Here is a 22,197-nt window from a genome sequence, read left to right on the forward strand (position 1 = left end):
TACTGAAAAGAATGACATGTAGACCCATACACAAAACAGTTGGTGAGGTGCTGACGAACAGAAAGTTAAGAAATCTAAGAAAAATAAAGTTGCACATACTGTACATATTTGTGCAACTCTGTTTAACAAGGTCACCTTGACCCTGATCTAACCCTTCAGTGGCTGTTAGATTCTCACTTTTCCCCTGGTCTCCACGGCACAGTCCAATGCTGTCCTCTGTCTCTTGTTCCTCATGTGGACCAAGGCTCCAGCCTGCAGTAACAGCTCCACCAGGGCCAGGTGGCCCCCTTTCACAGCCTCGTGCAGGGCCGTGTTGCCCTGGATGTTGGACAGGTTCACTGAGGCGTTGCTCTGGAGGAAGAAAATATAGAAACGTCTGATCGCACACCGTTCTGCTGCTCACAATAGGCGGCCTTTTTAATGAAGCTTAGGTGGTATGGTTTACAAGGTTTGGACCAACATGGTCTTTGTCAGGTGATTGCCCTGCTATCATTTTTCTACTTTTTGGTCCATAGCAGCTAGCTATAAAGACCCCACTTAGCTGTTTATTTCTCCAGTGTCATGGTGTTGGCCTGTTTGACCCACTAGGGGGCAGCAGTATCAGTGTTCTGTTCACCTGCAGCAGGATGGTTGCTGTGTCCAGGTGACCTCTGAGGCAGGTGTGAATCAGAGGGGTGTTGCCATAGCGATCCTTCTTATTCAGCTTGGCGTTAAACTCCAGCAGTGATGTCACTACCTGAACATAAAACCAATGAGAGATTGAATCTTTTCCCATCTTCGCCCCAGACAATCTGCAGCAGATCTGCGTGTTCTTTCAAACACTTCAAACTTCTGGGCGAGTCTGCCTGGAGTCCTAGATGGAAGGGTGCTGGGACTATTCCGCAGTTTCTGATGAGCCAGGGAAGATCAATCAAACGCAGCTAAATTATAGTACTGTGTGCCCACCTGTATGTGGCTGTTCTGGCTGGCCAGGTGCAGTGGCGTGGCACTCTGGCTGTTGCGTGCGTTGACGTTGGCCCCGTTGCGGCTGAGCAGGGACACCAGCGCCGTGTGACCATGGAGCGCCGCCACGTGGAGGGGAGTGAAGCCATCCACACTACTGCTGTTCACACCCAGACCACTGGCCTGCAGGCACACAAACTTCTGGAGGCAAACACGCACGCACACACACGACAATAAAACAGACACAAAGGCACAGACATTAAGTTAGCTGGACAGTTCTGCAGGAACATTACAAAAAAAACTTGGTAAGTGTGTTTGTCAGGGTATGGAGCCTGCAGTGGTGAGGAGACAGAGGGTTGTTGTCTGACCTTCTGTGACGGCCCACAGTGTGGACACTGGCACAGTGGGTGGCACAACTTAGTCCAGGAGGGCGGCCCTGCTTCCTCCTCCTCTGGCTCCTCGTCCAACCACTCCAAGAGGTACCGCACCATCTCTATGTCTCCATCGGCGGCCGCACGCAGCAACTTCTCCACCTGTCAGTCAAACAGAGAGGCGCAGCCTATTAGAACACCAGACAGTAAACGCAGGGCCTTTAGAAACTGTCAACATGGATTACAAATTACAGATAGTGTCAGTCCTACAAAAACTTTGTGTGAAAGCTCTAAATATTAGCATCCCTCAATAAATAGAAAAATACTGCATCTAATTTCACCTACATTCCCTCCCCATTTCTGTTCCCTAAAATGTTAAGTCACCACTTTGAGTGGTTCTGGACTAGTTCTGACTGATATTTATGTGCACAGTGTGCTCTGTGAAAGGCGCAACATCAATTGCTTTACAATCCCTAAAAGTTCTGGTTGTCTTGATTCAAATGTGCTATTTGCAAGCGCAGCTGTGAGGTTCACAGACATATTTGCATAGGGAACAATTTCCAGTTCCTGTGACCCTCGTAGATGCACATGGAATAGCGCATATGAAAACGGGAGAGTCTAGCAGATGTAACAGATGGAAAAAACAGAAATTAATTTCACAGAATTGAAACAAGACCACTTCCTCTAGGTCAGAGATGTACAAAATCTCTGTGCTTAAAGCAGAAGTTGTAACAAGTCTGCACACATTTGAATGGTGTCTGAGTCGCTCAGAGGACGTTTGGCGGAAAAAGTTGTCGGATCTATGAAAAATGGTGCCAACATTGTACTGTCACTAAGTATGATGATATTTATTTTACAGTTATAAAGCTGAAATCTTATAGTAAGTCGTTTATGCAGAAATCTACATTTTGCCCTAACTCTCAAGAATTGAATTAAGAGGATGGTACTCCTCAGACATTTTCAGGGTCAACTCTGCCTAAAACAGGGGTCCTGAGTGCTCTGCTCACCTCTTTGTGGAGGACCCTGTCGCAGTCGGGCCTGGCCTCAGAGCTCTGCGAGGTGGTGCTGGAGACAGAGGAACGGCGGCTGCTGCAGTCAGAGGCCTCGGGAGAGCGGTTAGGGGACTGGCAGGGACAGCAGGGGGAGAGAGAGAGCCCCGTCAATCAGCTGGCCATACCACACTCAGATCATGATCCGGTTTCCCAATAGAACTTAAACTTACCAGTGTTTTAAACGATGCATCGTTACTATAACGTCCGAAGACGTCACATGCTTTTCCCAAAACACCACGTAGACCATGTTAGCTAAGTGCTTAGATGGAGTATGTGTCGATACTGATAGCGCCGCTCTCAGATCAGCTTTCTCCATTCAAATCTCATTCAAATGATTCCACAATTCTGACGACAGATCAGCTCCTAAATAGATATTACATGGCTGCAAATGTTGAGGCGGCTTATTCCAATGCTTACCCCATAATAATGCACTAAATCACAGATTTGGCACATTATTGCGCTCATTGTTTCACAACATTAAATATATTGAGGCAATTTAAGACAGTACCCTAAAATAAGACATAAAACGTAATTGAACATGAAATTGAGTTCAATATCATTCAAATACATAGGCCAATGTAGCATATACTACATTATTTTAATGCAGTGATCTCGGTTTGTATTTGAAGCAGCTTTGTATCATTCGCTTGTTTGTGGCAATTGCAAAGACACTGGCCACTTAAGTTCGTTCTGAAGTTATCTGCGGTTACAGAGAGACAGAAACATCTTGATTCTAAGTTTAGCAGAGATTTTCTAACAACCCACTTAGCTTGTTCTTCGAGTGGTCTGAGGTAGTGAGTAAACATCTAGCGTTTTCAAGTGAAACTCCACTAACAACGATTTTGGGGAACAGCTCGACGATTTAACGATGCACCTACGAAGGTTTTAACAATGAACTTAGCCTTCAGATGCTTTTGGGAAACTGGGCCCAGGCTGCTTCTAGCAGAGCAAGTAAAGAGATTTATTTGGAATATTTAGGACAATACACCTACAGGATTCTGGTTAATGGTATTTTAACAGCCTGGCTGGTTAGAGCCATTAGTTTATCAAATTAAATGCTGTAGTTCCACTATTCTGAGTCAACTCTTCTCCTATGTGATGACATTTGACTTACATCATTGCCACCTCTTCTGTGAGAACTGTTGTGTGTCAACTCCAGCAGTGTCAAAATCTGCAAGACAGACATTGGTACACACACACACACACTTACTTACATATGGGCACATACAGTGCATTGGGAAAGTATTCAGACCCCTAGACTTTTTATAAATTTTGTTACATTACAGCCTTATTCTAAAATTGATTCAATTGTTTTTCCTCCCCATCAATCTACACACAATACCCCATAATGACAAAGCAAAACTTTTTTTTTTTACTTAGTTAAAAAAAAAAAAAACGGAAATATTACATTTACATAAGTAGTCAGACCCTTGCTGAATCAGAATTAGTTAGAGAAATAAGATGTTTTATTTACTTTCATAATATGCTTATGTGAGATACTTGTCATTAGAATGTCTCTTTTTGGACTATACTGTCAGCGGTTGCATTTTCCTTTCTTCTCTAGGGAAAAGTCACTTGGGCCCAGAGAGGGGAGAGGTCAGGCTTGTCTTCATATGTGAATGTATCTGTTAAAACATGTGAAGGGATGATTAAGGGGGAACCAATTATCTCTTGGCTCCACAATGTCTGTGCACAAGTCACTCCTCCCCTCAGTGAGCTTGTCCAGGGTTGGGTTGTATTTGAGATGAGAGTATCTAAAGTTGACAATTGATATATGCCATTGGATGAGGTAATGTTTTGGTACTATGAAGTATCAAGAACGAGATTAGAACCTCGTCTTAGAGAACAAACTGAACGATAATTTATAGCTAATGCTATCTGGCTATGGGATACTCCGCTCTCAAGTAAAAGGCCCTTTGTGAAGTTTCTGAGATGTGTGGTTCATGTGAGTTGAGGGGTGTATCCTGGCTATAAAAGATACTAGAATTATTTTGTAAGCACTCTCAGAATTCATTTATAGACACTGAATTGATCTGAGAGTCAAAGGGCTATGGTGAAGCTCATATAATTAAGGATTACGTTTAAAATATAACTGACTTGTGTGTGGTTTGTAAGCTCTCCTCATTTAGTAATACAGGAAATTACCACGACACCCTTTACTCAGTACTTTGTTGAAGCACATTTGGCAGCGATTACAGCCTCTTGGGTATGACGCTACAAGCTTGGCACACCTATATTTGGGAAGTTTCTCCCATTCTTCTCTGCAGATCCTCTCAAGCTCTGTCAGGTTGGATTGGGCGCGTCGCTGCACAGCTATTGAGATGTTAGATCATGTCGAAGTCCTGGCTCTGGCTGGACATTCAGAGACTTGTCCCGAAGCCACTCCTGTGTTGTCTTGACTGTGTGCTTAGGGTTGTTGTCCTGTTGGAAGGTGAACCTTTGCCCCAGTCTGAGGTCTTGATCAAGGATCTCTGTACTTTGCACCGTTCATCTTTCCCTCGATCCTGACTAGTCTCCCAGTCCCTGGAAAACATGCTTCACCGTAGGGATGGTGCCAGGTTTCCTCCAGACGTGACACTTGGCATTCAGACCAACAAGTTATATCTTGGTTTCATCAGACAAAGAATCTTGTTTCTCAGGGTCAGAGTCCTTTAGGTGCCTTTTGGCAAACTCCAAGCGGGCTGTCATTTGCTTCCGTCTGGCCACTGTGGAGTGCTGCAGAGATGGTTTTCCTTCTGTAAATTTATCCCATCTCCACAGAGGAACTCTGGAGCTCTGTCAGAGTGACCATCGAGTTCTTGGTCACCTCCCTGACCAAGGCCCTTCTCCCCCGACTATTCAGCTTTCAACTTTCCGAAACACATACTTCATTTAAAAAAAAAAAAATTTAAAGGGCCCATCTGGGTAGGTGGTAAAATGTTGTCACTCCTCACCTTAGAATTCAAAGCACACTGTAGTGGAGAGTCCTTGGCCTTGTTGTAGATGGTGGTGCTGGCTCCGTTCTCCAGCAGAACCTCAATGATGCCCTCGTAGCCCCAGCGGGCCGCGATGTGCAGGGGGGTGTCCCCCTTGTCGTTCTGGATGTTCAGACAGCACGTGGGCAGGTCGTAGTACACCAGAGCCTTAACACACTGGGACATGGATGGGATAACACAGTCAGACTAAAAGCAATCTCTTATGAACTACCATAGAGCACAACACTGTCAGTAGAGGCTGTCGTCATCATCCTCCATATACCTGTACTCATTTACAGCAGAAAGGACGGGCTCATAGTATTGGCTGGAATGGAATGGCATTGAACGCAAACACATGGTTTCAATGCATTTGATACCACTCTATTCACTCCATCCATGCCATTATTATGAGCCATCCACCCCTCAGCACCCTCGTGTCTATCCCATGTACTGTGACTGGTTGCACTTCCTCAGCTCTATCCCTCAGATTACCAAACACATTGGCACAGTCAAAAGCTGTTGAAATGACAGCTTGTGACTTTAAAAAGACAGATTAACACTGCAGTGGCTCCCCAGACTGACTTACATCTTCATGTCCATACATACAGGCCAGGTGCAGAGGAGTGTTTCCATTGTTGTCCTGGGCATCTGTGTTCGCCTTATAGTGCAAGAGCAGCAGCTGGGTGGGAGAGAGAGGAAAATGTCAGAGAGATTGAACAGTTTTGTGTAACAGAAGTATCCTTTTTGTATACCGTTTCTGTGATAGTGTAGCTCATCTTAGCCTGGTTCCAGATCTGTTTAGGAGTAGGTAAGGCAGCACAAAAATATCTGGAACCAGGCTATAACCGTCTTGCTAGAATCCCGTCTCACCGTGACTCCCTGGTAGCCCTTCTGACAGGAGAGGTGCAGGGGTGAGAGGGCGTGGTAGTCTGTGGCGTTCACCAGAGCGCCCTTAGACACCAGCAGGTCGATCAACAGGGACTGACCTGCCATGGCAAAGACAGGCTTTTTACTTTATTTAGACAGTGGGGAATGAGAACGGGAGACAGACGGAAGGGGATGAAAAGTACAGAAAGTGTCGGATCGGGGATTTCGATTCCCCCTGCCTTTAGGGTCTATGTGTAGTCCCAAGGAAGGTTTGTGGATCAATAGGCCACCCTCAGGCACTTATTAGCATCACCTACCACAGATAGCAGCGACATGAAGTGGCGTGTATCCTCTATCGTCTCGAGAGAAGGGCGTTACAATGGACGGGTCATTCAGTCTTCTGCGAGAAGCAGACACAGTAATAGAGAAAAGGGAAATGAAACTTCAAGGGGAATTACAAAAGTAGGAGAATAAATCACGTGTTCGGTTTCTATCCACTGCATTTAATGACAATAACACAGAAAGAGAATATGATTCCACTAGAAGTGAAGAAAAACAGACAAGTGAAGTGTCTGAGACTTACCTGATGGGTGGGGGAAAGGGGATATCTAGTCAGTTGCACATCTGAATGCATTCAATTGAAAAATGTCTTACACATTCCTCTGAATCAGAGGTGCGGGGGGGCTGCCTTAATCGAAGTCCACGTTATCGGCGCCCGGGGAGTAGTTGTTGTGGGGGGGGTTAACTGCCTTGCTCAAAGGCAGAACGGCAGATTTTCCCACCTTGCTGGCTCGGGTATTTGAACAAGCAACCTTTCGGTTACTGTCCCAACACTAATTGCTAGGCTACCTGCCGCCCCATCATAACAAACCTGTGTGTGGTATTGCGTGCGTGTGCTCACCCAGAGACCCGGAGCTCACAGTGATCACAGGAGCAAAGGGGGTGACACATCTTCACCCCGTCCTCATCGCTTTCGTTTTCACTCAACACACGCTTGACCTCCGCTTCGTTACCGTTGGCTATGTGCTACAGGACACACACACACACACACACACACACACACACACACACACAAACCAGCAGTTAAAAAAAAGAAAAAAAATCATACGGATAATTGAAACCCAAAGAAAGTTGGTTAAACAATGTTTTCATGTGAACAAATTAAATTGTTTAACGAAGTACGGTATCCATCTAGCCAATAGACCATGATGCCCAGTCAGTGTTGGGGAAGCTACTCTGAAATCATAGTTTACCAAGCTACCAATAACTGCACACTAGAAGTTAACGCTACACTAAAGCTACCCTTAAGGAACTAAAGCCACTTTGAAAAATATCACAGACTACAAATTGCAAGAACAGGTCACTCTGTGTCAGGTGTTAACAGACTGTGTAATTTAGCCTACTAAACACGAAAACTGTTTCAAGTGAGAATTAGACAGGTCTGATGCCCTCATATTTTCTTATATTTTTGCAAAAAAAGCTGTGTGTAGTTAACTATTTTGCCATGTAGTGATGTAGCTATTAACGACAGAAACCATTACCAAGATTAGATTAGAGTTCAACTACCAACAAACTACTGCAAAATGTTGTAAATTAGTAATTTACAACATGTAGTTCACTACTCCCCAACACAGAGTAAAGCTTTCCTCCCCCCTTGATCATGTTCTCACCTCAAACAGACAGTTGATGGGGGTAGCATCGTTCTGACAGAGCAGGTTTATTTTCTGTGTGAAACGCACCTTGTCATTCAGTTCCCCTGAGCCCTGCAAACAACCGACACAGTCACTTACTCTGCACACTGGACTTTTTTCCTCACTCATTTCGGTCAAGTTCGCTGGCCTGTTATGACAGGTATTGCAGTGATGAAGTGGTGTGTCTAAGTCAACAGCGCTTGTATAGGATATGTGCTGGTGGTGTATAAAGCCATTTTCACAACGTTGAGCCAAGTCAAGCTAGCCAGGGTCCAGGTACACTGAGTGAACAAAAACATTAAGAACACCTGCTCTTTCCATGACAGACCGGCCAGGTGAATCCAGGTGAAAGCTATGATCCCTTATTGATGTCACTTGTTAAATCCACTTCAAAATCAGTGTATATGAAGGGGAGCAGACAGGTTAAAGAAGGATTTTTAAGCCTTGAGACATGGATTGTGTGTGTGTGCCATTTAGAGGGTGGATTGGCAAGACAAAATATTTAAGTGCCTTTGAACAGGCGCACCAGTTTGCGTCAAGAACTGCAACGCTGCTGGGTTTCACACTCAACAGTTTCCTGTGTGTATCAAGAACGGTTCACCACTCAAATGACATCCAGCCAACTTGACAACTGTGTGAAGAGTCTATGCCCCGACCAATTGAGGCTCTTCTGAGGGCAAAAAAGGAGGGTGCAAATCAATATTAAAAGTTTTGTACACTCAGTGTAGTGTAACGTAAGGAAGGAGCCACCCTGTGTGAGTGCTACTGTACTTTGTTGTGCTCACCATTTGTCTCTGGCTCAGGAAGTTGACCTAGTTGATGACTGTGTGAGTTCTTACTGTGCGAGTACTACTATACTGTACTGTAACCTTTCGTTCCTGGCTCAGGTTGAGGTTGCCCTGGCTGATGAACTCGACGGCGGCCTCGAACGACGTCAGCCAGTAGCTCAGCTCGTCCTTGGTAGAGCTACAGAAATGGAAGTTCTTGATGTAGCTCAGGTTGGCCATCCTGGAAGAGTATTAGTTAAACACAACACTGGCTTTTAATACATTATTTACTAGTTAATGAATCAATCAATGACTCGGTTTAATTACTAGGTCACTTTAGTAATTCATTCATTCAACTAGTTTACTTGAAGTAAATCAAGTCATTCCATAGTCAGTGGTATTAGTAGGTTGAAGGTTTTCTGCTGAACATCTTCCTCACCAATTGGGGATCTCCGTCTTCACAAGTAAGTACAGAATGACAGAGAGAAGATCGTCTGCACATACGGCCTCTATGCTCACTGCATGTGAAGGAAAAAAGGGAAATGAAAGGAATAATTTAATTACGGTGGTTCCTTCGGTAACTGTAACCTGTTAATGTGACTGAGGTTTATGGCAGGGGGCACACAGTAGACTAGAGAGATAAGGCTCTTTAAAATGAATACATCAAAACCGCTTCATCCTACAAACACATGAGTGTTGCTTTACAGAGTTGCTTTACCTGTGAAATGCCCACACAGTCTGTCTAACCTCTGTGAGACAGACAATCTGCCTCTTTTCTTGTCGTTTAGGCTTCAAATTGGTAAATTGGCTGTTTGGCCAACAGAAATTACGAGTGGATCACACCACGCCACAGAGACAGGGTAAGGGTTGTTATGTGGCCAACAAGGTTTTATTTCCAAAACAAACTGGACAAACACATTAGGCCCTAAGAGTCAGGACATTGTTATGCGTAAGTACAGAGTTAATTATATTACCAGGCAGGGAGTGAACAGAAATTGAGGAATGGAGGACATTATGTGGGACTGTGCAGAGTTCAGTCAACTTTCCTACACACCCTGACCTGGGCGGTTACAATGACCAGCCTTGTAAGCTACTTCTAGTAACTTAATGTCATCATAAAACATTGGTAAATCAGCCACTTGTGCACATGTAACATTTCTACCTGTAACTTTCTGGATGAAAGCTCAAATTATATTTGACTCCAGAGGCCAAAGCATGACCTTACAGATTTGCAGAGATGTGGTAAAGAAGTCAGTGGAACACAGACCATGGGGGTGGATTGGCACACAATCAACAAATCTGATCTAAAAGTGGCAATCCGTAATGATTTATGTATTGTAACAGGCCCTCAATGCGGTTACTACAGTCTGATTTGGATATAATTGGCTGTTTCGATGCATAACATTTCGAAGTAGCCGCTTTTCAGGCTTCGAAAAAGTGACTCCTAAATGCTCTTATAAGCCGGTAAGCTGGTAGCATATTATAAGCTGGTAGCATAGCTAGCGTGGAGAAATGGGCGGTGGTAGACAGTCGTTTTTAACTGGAATGCAGTTGGTGACAATAACCTGAAATTGTATTGGGGTTGACATCCATACGCGCATTATACTCAAGATTTTTACCTCAACAGTGTGAAATATACATATAAACAATAGCCTAAATGTAGGCTAATTTTGCTGAGGAGCAATGAGGAGATTCGGGATCTTTCCCCCACACGTTTCCATGGCATTTCCACTGTTTTGTTTTTTTAAACCTTTATTTAACTAGGCAAGTGATTTAAGAACAAATTCTTATTTACAACGACGGCCCACCGGGGAACGTGACTGGCCCAACGCCCTAACCACTAGGCTACCTGCCAACCCCATGGTTGAGTTTATTTGATCTCTTTACCGCATCTCTAGTACCATAACAAACAGTCCAGAATCCATTTTAAGGCACATTTACGTTCCAGTGTCAACGGTGCTGTTTGTGACACAACAACACTGTGTAAACCTCTGCCGATGTGACATGAAATGCAGACAAGAGAGACAAGAGAGAGACAGATGGTATACCTGAGCTGCTGGGGGACTGCATGATGGCGAGTCCCACCTTTCTGAGGCAGAGCAGCTTGTGTAGAGGAGAGGTGCAGTGGTTCAACTGGCTCAGCTCTCTCTTGGCCCGGGGTATATTTATACTGTATTTGGTAATAGGGAAATACAACTGGGTATTGATACTATAGTAGGATTCAGGGACACACTACAGGTTATAGTAGTGAATGGCTAGGTGATATTGATACTGATGAGACAGGCAAACATACTCCTATAGTCTATAGACACAACGGAACAGGGTCTCATATTCAATATGATGATCAGTTTGTATTAGAAGCGGTATATGAGCGATATGGTGGTGTGGCCCCTTGTTTGTGTAGTATGCAGACTTGCAAAGTTTCTCGTCCAGCATGTATAATGCGATGACTGTATATGGTTACTTTGGACTGTCAGCATAAAGGCGACCAACCTAAATTCAGATTTGACCCCCACTTCTTTCTGCTGCAGGTCCTGCAGACCTCTGGTGGTTTTGTTGAAGGCAGAATCCTGTTGAAACAGTGATAGTTATCATGGACATTAACCTTTACCGCATGGTGATTCTGAGGCTATAAAAAGACTGACAGTAATATCAAATACTGTACAGACCTGGCTGGCTTCAAGAGTTCCCACAAAGTTAAAGATTAAATCATGGATACCATGATGTATATACATCTGAAAGATAAAACAGAAAATATGTATACCGACAACATTTCATAAAAACACATGTAGCATTATAGCGTCACACAACTACTCCGTAGGGCAGTTTTCAAATGTTCAATACAACACAATAGACAGAAATCTCTCTTACTTCCACCGCTTGTTTAAGGAGAGTCATCTGGAGCTCCTGTTTGGCCAGCACTTTCTGAAAAACAGGAGGTATAACAAATCTGGTTCATATCTCAGGAAAGACAACTGGGTCGTGGTCCAGTAGGCACGTAGAAATGGAAAACCTGAACTTGTCCAATAAGAAACATTTAAAAAAAATTTTGCTACAGTGTGACCTACTGAACAGAACATGACTCGAGATATGTAGATAGGCAGTGTTGCCGACTTAGCAACTTTGTCACTAGATTTAGCGAGTTTTCAGACCCCTCCAGCTACTTTTATTGGTTAAAGAGTATAGCAACACGTTTAGCTACTACTCAAGGCTACCCCAGCAACTTTTGGTTGATTTAGTGACTTCCCTATTTGTGTGAGTGTGTGCCCACTTGGCTGAGCCTAGCTGTGCTGCTCTGAGCACTGCTACCTCTCTACCAACTGCTGCTGCACGTGTGCACCTTCCCCACCTCTCTCACGTCTCTCTCCACTCTAGCCTCTCGAATCCCTCTCTGCTGCTGCAGAGAGAGACATTAATTTATTAAATTGTTCCTTATTGTTAAAATGATAGAGCTCTCTAGCATAAATAATATTTTTTGTAATGCAAAAAAATAAGCATTCTAAATAAGTTAGCTACCATACATTTAAACAAAACATTAAAAAAAAATACAAATTAATTTATTCCTTTTTGTTCTCCTTCAAACATTATATTAATGCTTTGGATAATTTTCCATTGCATGAGAGACTGAGGGACAGCATAAGTATGTTATTTTTTTATGTGCAAAATAACATTATGACATCACTATTACTTCATAACCTCATCTAATGACTTTTAGCGACAAATGGAGCAACCAACAGCTACCTTGCTTGAAAAATAGTTGGCAACCCGACAATCTAACAGTCATGTTCCTACAGTACTTACCAGGCTTGAGTCTCTCAACAGGCACTGAAGACATTTAGTATAAAGGGCATTCACTGAGTCCTGAGGGGAGAGGACAGTCACAGGTTAGAGCAGTGGTCACAGCAGAATAAATATTATATATCGCATAGAGTCCGGTCCAAAATTATTGGCACCATTGATAAAGCTGAGCAAACAGAATTTTTTTTACTATACAAATATTGAGCTATATTGTATGCTCCCATTTTTGTTTTACATGTAATTATTCTAACACAATTGGTCAGAGAAAACAATTTTGTTTAAGAAGTAATAAAAAAATAAAAATGGGAGTCTAAATTATTGACACCCTTGTTTTCAATATTTTACCTTGCGAGGATAACACCACTGAGCCTTTATCTAAAATGTTTAATGTCTTCACTGACATTTGCAACCTCTCCCTGTGCGAGTTTGTAATACCAACATGCTTTAAGCAGACCACCATAGTGCCTATGCCCAAGAACACTAAGGTAACCTGCCTAAATTACTACCGACCCGTAGCACTCACGTCTGTAGCCATAATGTGCTTTGAAAGGCTGGTCATGGCTCACATCAACACCATCATCCCAGAAACCCTTGGCCAATGCTATTCATTGACTACAGCTCAGCGTTCAACACCATAGTACTCTCAAAGCTCATCAATAAGCTAAGGACCCTGGGACAATATACCTCCCTCTGCAACTGGAGCCTGGACTTCCTGACGGGCCGCCCCCAGGTGGTAAGGGTAGGAACCAACACAACCGCCATGCTGATCCTCAACACAGGGGCCCCTCAGGGGTGCGTGCTCAGCCCCCTCCTGTACTCCCTGTTCACTCATGACTGCACGGCCAGGCACAACTCTAACACCATCATTAAATTTGCCGATGACACAACAGTGGTAGGCCTGATCACAGACAACAACGAGACAGCCTATAGGGAGGAGCTCAGAGACCTGGCTGTATGGTGCCAGGACAACAACCTCTCCCTCAACGTGATCAAGACAAAGAGGGTGATTGTGGACTACAGGAAACAGAGGCCCGAGCACACCCCCATTCTCATTGATGGGGCTGCAGTGGAGCAGGTTGAAAGCTTCAAGTTCCTTGGTGTCCACATCACCAACAAACTAACATGGTCCAAGCACACCACGACAGTTGTGAAGCGGGCACGACAAAACCTATTCCCTAAGAATTGTCAAAGACTCCAGCCACCCTAGTCATAGACTGTTCTCTCTGCTACCACACGGCAAGCGGGAAGCGGAGCGTCAAGTCTAGGTCCAAGAGGCTTCTAAACAGCTTCTACCCCCAAGCCATAAGACTCCTGAACATCTAGTCAAATGGCTACCCAGACTATTCACATTGCCACCTCCACACCACTGCCACTCTCAGTTGTCAACTATGCATAGTCACTTTAAATAACTCTACCTACATGTACATACAACCTCAACTAACCGGTGCCCCCGCACATTGATGCTGTACTGGCACCCCTCTGTATATAGTCTTTATTTTTTACTGCTGCTCTTTAATTACTTGTTACTTTTATCTCTTGTTCGTATTTTTTGAAACTGCACTGTTGGTTAGGGGCTCGTAAGTAAGCATTTCACTGTAAGGTCTACACCGGTTGTACTCCGCGCATGTGACTAATATAATTTGATTTGAGAACACATTGGGAGTAATCTTAGATCCTTCCTTTATATAGAATTGTTCCAGATTGTTGATATCCTTCATCTGCACTTATGGACTGCCTTCTTCAATTCAAACCACAGATTTTCAATGCGGTTCAAGTCCTGAGACTATGCTATCTGTTGCAAAATGTTGATTTTGTGGTCAAACCATTTATTTGTAGATTTTGATTTGTGCTTGCAGTTATATTGTCTTGCTGGAAGATCCACTTGCGGCCAAATTTTAGCCTCCTTGCAGAGGCAACCATGTTTTGGGCTAAAATGTCCTGGTACTGGGTAAAGTTCTACTATAAAGTTCCAAAGGGCTACAGGACCAGTGGAAGGGAAATAGCCCCAGAACATCAAAGATCCACCACCTTTATAGGGTTCTTTTCTGTATACGTATATTTTTTCCCGATGCAAAACACTACTGGTGTGCGTGGACTAAGAGCTCTACTTTCATATCATCCAACAAATGTAAACGCCTGGAGTTTGCTTAAATGGTATTGGCACTTGGATTGGAACCGGTGCTATGGTCAGATGACATGAAAATTGAGCTCTTTGGCCAAGCACACCAGTGGTGGGTTTTGCATCCTGGGGCCCTTGTTAAAGGTCAACAGCAGCATGAACTTTACCCAGTAAATCATTTCCCAATTTTTGGAGCATACAATTGAGCTCAGTTTTTGCACTTATTTTACACAGTATTTTTTGCTCAGCTTTCTCAAGGATTCCAATAACTTTGGTTCGGACTATGCTACTCTGTCTTATACAGTACAATGTGTATTAATAGTATAGTATCTATCACATTAGAAATGAGTGCACTAGCTATGTATTTCAGTATATATAGTGTACAAAACTTTAGGAACACCTCCCTAATATTGAGTTACACCCCCTTTTTCCTCTCAATTCGTCGGGTATGGATACTATAAGGTGTCGAAAGCGTTCCACAGGGGTGCTGGCCCATACTGACTCAAATGCTTCCCATAGTTGTTGTGTCAAGTTGGCTGGATGTCTTGTGTGTGGTGGACCATTCTTGATACACACGAGAAACTGTTAAGCGTGTAAACCCCAGCAGCGTTGCAGTTCTTGACACGAACGGGCACGCCTGACACCTACTACAATAGCCCATTCAAAGGCACTTCAATATTTCGTCTCACCCATTCCCCCTCTGAATGGCACACATCCACAATCCATGTCTCAAGGCTTAAAAATCATTCTAGAATCATTCTCCTCCCCTTCATATACAATGCTTGGAGTGGATTTAACAGGTCACATCAGCAAGAGATCATAGCTATCACCTGGTCAGTCTACGTCATGGAAAAAGCAGGCGTTCCTTATGTTTTGTACACTCAGTGTAGGTTATCATGTGTGGAAATGGTTTTACTCGACCCTTGTGAAATTGCTAGCTAGCTAGCAGTGAGCTAGTAGTGTCCATCAGGATTAGGCACGGTGCTTACGATGTGGTGTCGCAGTCCCTTCCTTTCCTGCTCTTTAAAGGAATGGCAGAAGCTGCTTATGAACTTGTCCAGTTTCTCCGCATGGCGGCCCAGAAACTCCCGGACATCCTCCACATTCTTCAGACAGTACAGGCCTGGGCTGGGGGTCACCTCCACTGAGAGAGGGAGACAAGAAAGGCGAGAGTGAGATGGTGGCTGTAGGCTGTTTGTATCTGGTTCAACATCAACTAAAATCGCACACCCACTTAAATAGACTTTCACAGCTTCTGGAGGAGAGCGGTACCTGGGCTTTGGTCTGTGTCGATGGGCCTGGCGATACAGAGGATGCTGTAGCTCTGCTCCTTCTCATTGTAAAAAGTCTCCTCAAACAGGATGGGCACATTGGCAGGGGCCTGGAACCCTGCGCCCAGTCTGACCTGGCTGTCCTGGATGGTCAGTTCCTATCAGAGAGGAAGAGGAGGAGCAGACCCCAATAACCTCCGTTATAGCAGAGTAGAATCAACCAAAGATATACAGTTAGGCCAGAGAATATGAAATAGTCTGATGTTTTGGTGTAGTAAACCAATGATTCAACACATATTTTACCATGTTAAAATAGAGGAATAGAGGACAATAGTACACTTGTATACAATTTCTCAGTTTAACAACTGTAGAATCAAGAGATGGCTAATACTTTTTTAAATTTGACCTTTATATAACTAGGCAAGTCAGTTAAGAACAAATTCTTATTTACAATGACGGCCTACCCCGGCCGACACTGGGCCAATTGTGTGCCGCCCTATGGTACTCCCAATCACTGCCGGGTGTGATACAGTCTGGATTGATACTGTGGCATTTCCATATGCCGTGGTACTGGTCTGATGGAACTTACCTTCCCATCTACAGTCTGATATCCCTCTCCAGAGGGCTGTAAAACGTAGGTTTCAAACTGGGCTGCTGTGTACGCCCCAAGGGTTAGACTTCCACGGCACGGCACCAAAACCTGGGGGCACAGTAATATGACCATCATCAAGGTTTTAAATCAAATTTAAAAAAACATGTCTCTCGTGACTAAGAATGGATTTATCAATGGTTTCATTGGTAAAGTTTCTACAATAAAAAGCATCTGATCTTACTGTGACATTGCTACTTCGCCCCAGGAAGTAGCCTTGATTTCTTTATGATATGGCCTACTGCCCAGTGCCCACATGCAATCCAATACCCATGACCGTAGTGTCAGCACGAACTCTTTGCTTCTCTTTTAAAGCATTTAATACCAGAGGGAAAAAATCTGACATGATTCAAACACTGTAAATGGAGAAATATACACATTCATCTAACGGTTTCATGTTGTATTTGTTGCAATTTAAATCAACTCAAAGTTCTCTCAAAGTCACCACAGTATTTTGTCGATGTAGCCTAGTTTTCACAGGCCTATGCTTGTTGGCGAACTGGTAAAATATGATTAGGTTATTACAGACTAGTGAAAATTGCATTAGTTTTAACTTATGTTTGACTGAAAGATGCAGCTTGGTCATTTTCTCTCCCCTTGCACCTGGCTATTGGGAGAATTTGGGACGTTTGTGCCTGTTTTTACTTTGCATTTTAGAGCTTATGCATAGGTCTATATTAGCCCAAGAATTAAAATAATGATTGAGGCGTTAAACAATACATAGCCTACCTTATGGCAGAAAAACATTGTCTTTTGGTACATAATTAGTCTGGCCTATACTCCCAAATTAAATTCATTCTAGTAATCACCTTTGAGTGTGTACCATCTTATTATGCATACTGGATGGACTGGTTACCTTATGCTACGCTCAAAACGTTCCATTCATGAGTCTGGGAAAGAACGTATAGGCCTAGGCCAGTGGTCACCAACCCGTCGATTACAATCAATTGGTTGATCTCCAAGGCATTCCTAGTCAATCACCAAACATCTCTGTAAAAATAATAATTATAAAGCCTTGCACTCCAATGATCTTTATTCGTTTTGTTCTATTGGGGGTAGATGCACCTGATTCAGCAGCCATAGTGCCAGGAAGGCACTGTTATTTTTTCACAAAAAAAATATAAATATTTTCCTTTTATTATTTTCCCCTAACCCTACCACCCCTCCCATAATTGGAGTAAACTAATCAACAACAACGGTTAGGCTTCAGCTTCCTTACTGTCATGACTCCAAGGCCTCCGATCAGCTTGGCAAATAGCCAGACCCCCCGCTCTCCCACGTAAATCTTATGCAGCTGAGAAACCAAAAACCCTGAATGTCAAAAGGTGAATATTGGAACAATATTTCTAAGATAGGAATTGTCAGTGGGGATCTAAAGAATAATCATGTCAAATTGTTTTTCATTTTGTGATGTCATTAAAAACAGTATAACACAAATACTGTAACTTGACATACAGTGTGAAAGCTCTTCAAATTTACATCCTTTACATTGTGTAGGAAATATGAAGAATTACATTTTTTTTGTTAAGATAGAAAACTGAAATCACATTCCTAACGAGAACATAGTTAATGTGCAAAGGACATGAAAACTAAGCCACACACCGAATGATGTCAGAAGAGCGTGTCAGTGTGATGGAACCGCACTTTTCGGCTAGAGTGCTTAAAAGGACTCGCTAAGAATTAACATGCAGACTAGCAAATGTGAAGAGTGAGCTAAAAGATGTGAGAGCGTGGTCCACACGTTGAAATGGTTAGAAACTGGAAACTCCACACAAGGTGAAGATAAAGACTAGACCTTAGCATTGCCAGTCTGCAGCTGGGCATGTAAAAGTGGTCCTAGAACTTTGACTAAAGACACAAGGTGGGAAGGGAAAAGAATCCCATCTCAGACAACCATTGGTGCATCTGAAGATCTGTTCTATTTGAACACAAGACCACTATGAAGAAGGACATTGTGACCTCGGGTGTAAGGCTCTGGTTGTCCACTAATCGAGCCATTCCCCATATTGATTGGTTTCAGAGACTACATACAAAGCCATCTACACATAAATACATTGCATTTCTTACCCAAACGGGTGGCAACTTGTGTGTAAGGTATATGGTTACTGTGAGCGTTGTTACCAAATGTATGATAAATGTCCCTTTCCCCCCTCTCTATTTTCCACACCTCCTCTTCCATATGTGCAACAAGCCATCATATCTTGTCAGTCCACTAGAGAGGACAAGTACATTAGAGTGTCTAGTTTGAGAAACAGACACCTCATAAGTCCTCAACTGGCAGCTTCATTAAATAGTCCCCGTACAACACCAGTCTCAATGTCAACAGTGAAGAGGCGACTCCAGGACACTGGCCATCTAGACAGAGTTGCAAAGAAAAAGCCTAATCTCAGAATGGCCAATAAAAAGAAGATTAAGATGGTCAAAACACAGACACTGGACAGGGGAACTCTGCCTAGAAGGCCAGCATCCCAGAGTTGCCTCTTCACTGTTGAGACTGGTGTTTTGCGGGTACTATTTAATGTTCTGTTATAATCTCCACCCGGCATTGCCAGAAGAGGACAGCCAGAAGAGGACTGGCCACCCCTCAGCCTGGTTTCTCTCTAGGTTTTGTCCTTTCTAGGGAGTTTTTCCTAGCCACCGTGCTTCTACACCTGCATTGCTTGCTGTTTGGGGTTTTAGGCTGAGTTTCTGTACAGCACTTTGAGATATCAGCTGATGTATTTATATAGCCCTTTTTACATTTGATTTTATTCTATTCTGGTTAGAGACATTTTGCGCTGTTCTGTGAAGGGAGTAGTACACCTAATGGTGATATGATTAATTAAATCTGGTAACAATTAAACATAGTTAGTTGATACGTTAGATAACAGTCATCACAAGTCACGTCAATACTATATACATTTTACAGACACAGTATATTTAAGCAATAAGGCCAGAGAGGGTGTTGTACATGGCCAATATACCACAGCTGAGGGCTGTTAAGTACGATACAATGCGGAGTGCCTGGACATAGCCCTTAGCCGTGGTGTATTGGTCATATATCACAAACCCCGAGGTGACTTATTGCTATTATAAACCATACCTGTGGTATGCGGTCTGATATATAAGTTATAAGCCATAAAATGCATTTAGTCTCTTTTTTACTTGAGATTCACCATCAGCTGGAAGACTGTGTCCTCATTTCTCAGTGGAGGGAGGGACAGTGGAGGGACGGTGAGACAGGTGAGGCAGCCTCACCGCTGTTCTCTCCCGCCCCTCAAACTGAACATCAGATGCAGGCCATCGGTCCAGTAAAATAAAAAGCTAATTATTATGCTCACTCAGCTGTGCCTCAAAAGTAATACAACAAATGATCTATTATACGTGTGATCATATACCTAACATTTCAAAATGGTCTGAAAAGAACATTGGCAGGGCAATTCAAGCACAGCCAATCTGCAGTGATAATGTATTGGGCATATTAGCCTACTTTACAACCCTCCTTGCGACAGAACTGTTTTTAACAGGTTAATGTTCCAAAGGATTGTGTTTTTTTAAGTCATGATTTAAAAGAATCTGAGCAGTAGATAGGGCTGTGGCGATCATAACATTGTCAGCCGGAGATTGTCAAGCAAATAACTGCCCGTCTCACGGTAATTGACCGGTTAACCTGTTACTCCTACCCCCTACTTTTTCGAACATTCTGTTAAAAATCGCGCAACATTTCAGCGCCCTGCTGCTCATGCCAGGAATATAGTATATGCATATGATTATTATGTGTGGATAAAAATCACGGCTGTGACTATAACAGAATGTGCGTTTCATCGAAAAGCGCAGGAAAATCTGATCACTGAAAATGGAAATATATCCATCCGCCACTTCAACCCATTGATAAAGGCGAACCACAATAAATGGGGCTGAGGTTGCAATACCTACAGCTTCCACACGATGTCAACAGTCTTGTCATTTGCCTAGGCTTTGAAGAAGAAGAGACAAGCCATTTCTTCAGATCTCCGACCGGATATTTTGGTTGAGATTTACCCGGACATTATTTCCAGACGGACAGCTAAAGAATATACATCGCCGTGTGATCAATTTGGTCACTTATTAACGTGTACTAATACCTAAAGTTGCATTACAAAAGTATTTCGAAGTGTTTTGTGAAAGTTTATCGTCGACTTTTTTAATTTTAAAAAAATGACGTTACAAGACGCTATTTTTTTCCCGTTTATCACACAGTCTTCATAGATCGATATCTAGGCTATATATGGACCGATTTAATCGAAAAAAAGACCCAATAGTGATTATGGGACATCTAGGAGTGCCAACAAAGAAGATGGTCAAAGGTAATGAATGTTTTATATTTTATTTGTGCGGTTTGTGTAGCGACGACTATGCTAATTATTTTGTTTACGTCCCCTGCGGGTCTTTTGGGGTGTTACATGCTATCAGATAATAGCTTCTCATGCTTTCGCCGAAAAGCATTTTAAAAATCTGACTTGTTGCCTGGATTCACAACGAGTGTAGCTTTAATTCAATACCCTGCATGTGTATTTTAATGAACGTTTGAGTTTTAACTAGTACTATTAGCATTTAGCGTAGCACATTTGCATTTCCAGATGGGACGCCTGCGTGTCAGGTAGGAGCAAGAGGTTAATTAACAAAACACATTTATCATCTCCTGGTTTCTATGGCACCCACAGACCTTTGGAACATCTACATTTAAAAACATTTGTGGCATTATTTTATAGTATGAAAAAAGATATCATATGGCTGTGGGATACACTAGTTAATTTAGCAGACAAGATTTGCTTAGAATTCCGTGGCATTATTTTATAGTATGGGGGGAAAAAAAATAAACCCACACACTGCTCGATAGTATCACTGCCCTTCAACAAGCTTTACGTATCAGCCTCACAGCCTTCGTCAGAGTAAAAAAATTAATAAATTGCACCTTTATGTAGACCTAGCCATACCCATTCCAACGCATCGAATGGGGTTGGAGTCAAGGGAAAATAAATAAGTGCTACCAAATATAACAATATGCATTTTATAAATATTCAAATAAAGTGTGTACATAAAACATTAAAACACATCTAAAACCACAACACTTAACCAGCATGGCTACCACAGCATTCTGCAGCAATATACCATCCCATCTGGTTTGCGCTTAGTGGGACTATCGTTTGTTTTTCTACAGGACAACGACCCAACACACCTCCAGGCTGTGTACGGGTTATTTGACCAAGAAGGACAGTGACGGAGTGCTTCATCAGATGACCTGGCCTCCACAATCAACCGACCTCAATCCAATTGAGATAGTTTGGGATGAGTTGGATAGCAGAGTGAAGGAAAAGCAGCCAACAAGTGCTCAGTATATGTGGGAACTACTTCAAGATTGTTGGAAAAGCATTCCTCATGAAACTGGTTGAGAGAATGCCAAGAGTGTGCAAAGCTGTCAAGGCAAAGGGTAGCTACTTTGAAGAATCTCAAATATTTTGATTTGTTTAACACATGATTCCATGTGTGGTATTTCATAGTTTTGATGTCTTCACTATTATTCTACAATGTAGAAAATAGTGAAAAATAATGAGTAGGCATGTCCAAACTGTTGACTGGTGCTGTATAGCTGGCAAACATTAGTAGTGAATTTCATACAACTGTAACTTGATCACCTCACTTAAGTTGCTCTTTGTGCTTATTTGTAAACAAACACACATGACTGGCTCAAACAGCT

General features: G+C 42.9%; 1 protein-coding gene across 5 annotated transcripts in view; it reads right to left on the reverse strand.

Moving 5' to 3' along the window:
* The window catches only part of LOC118400991 (ankyrin repeat domain-containing protein 27-like), a 34,942-nt gene that overhangs the window by 2,744 nt on the left and 10,001 nt on the right, over window positions 1-22,197 (reverse strand). For 3 of the 5 annotated variants that reach the window (XM_035798069.2, XM_035798065.2, XM_035798068.2), the window contains exons 3-24: window positions 16,422-16,532; window positions 15,834-15,990; window positions 15,551-15,705; window positions 12,446-12,505; window positions 11,516-11,569; window positions 11,314-11,379; window positions 11,138-11,214; window positions 10,693-10,814; window positions 9,084-9,162; window positions 8,747-8,885; window positions 7,857-7,949; window positions 7,088-7,212; window positions 6,504-6,586; window positions 6,190-6,305; window positions 5,906-5,998; window positions 5,299-5,496; window positions 3,480-3,536; window positions 2,321-2,437; window positions 1,311-1,475; window positions 946-1,143; window positions 617-736; window positions 178-351 (exon numbers count right to left, since the gene is read on the reverse strand). In XM_035798069.2, coding sequence (XP_035653962.1) covers window positions 178-351; window positions 617-736; window positions 946-1,143; window positions 1,311-1,475; window positions 2,321-2,437; window positions 3,480-3,536; window positions 5,299-5,496; window positions 5,906-5,998; window positions 6,190-6,305; window positions 6,504-6,586; window positions 7,088-7,212; window positions 7,857-7,949; window positions 8,747-8,885; window positions 9,084-9,162; window positions 10,693-10,814; window positions 11,138-11,214; window positions 11,314-11,379; window positions 11,516-11,569; window positions 12,446-12,505; window positions 15,551-15,705; window positions 15,834-15,990; window positions 16,422-16,532 — 2,559 coding nt within the window. The remainder of the gene's footprint in view (window positions 1-177; window positions 352-616; window positions 737-945; window positions 1,144-1,310; window positions 1,476-2,320; window positions 2,438-3,479; window positions 3,537-5,298; window positions 5,497-5,905; window positions 5,999-6,189; window positions 6,306-6,503; window positions 6,587-7,087; window positions 7,213-7,856; window positions 7,950-8,746; window positions 8,886-9,083; window positions 9,163-10,692; window positions 10,815-11,137; window positions 11,215-11,313; window positions 11,380-11,515; window positions 11,570-12,445; window positions 12,506-15,550; window positions 15,706-15,833; window positions 15,991-16,421; window positions 16,533-22,197) is intronic. The other 2 variants (XM_035798066.2, XM_035798067.2) reach the window with 2 other exon arrangements.

The sequence above is a fragment of the Oncorhynchus keta genome, chromosome 22 (assembly GCF_023373465.1).
Source record: "Oncorhynchus keta strain PuntledgeMale-10-30-2019 chromosome 22, Oket_V2, whole genome shotgun sequence".
Taxonomy (NCBI): domain Eukaryota; kingdom Metazoa; phylum Chordata; class Actinopteri; order Salmoniformes; family Salmonidae; genus Oncorhynchus; species Oncorhynchus keta.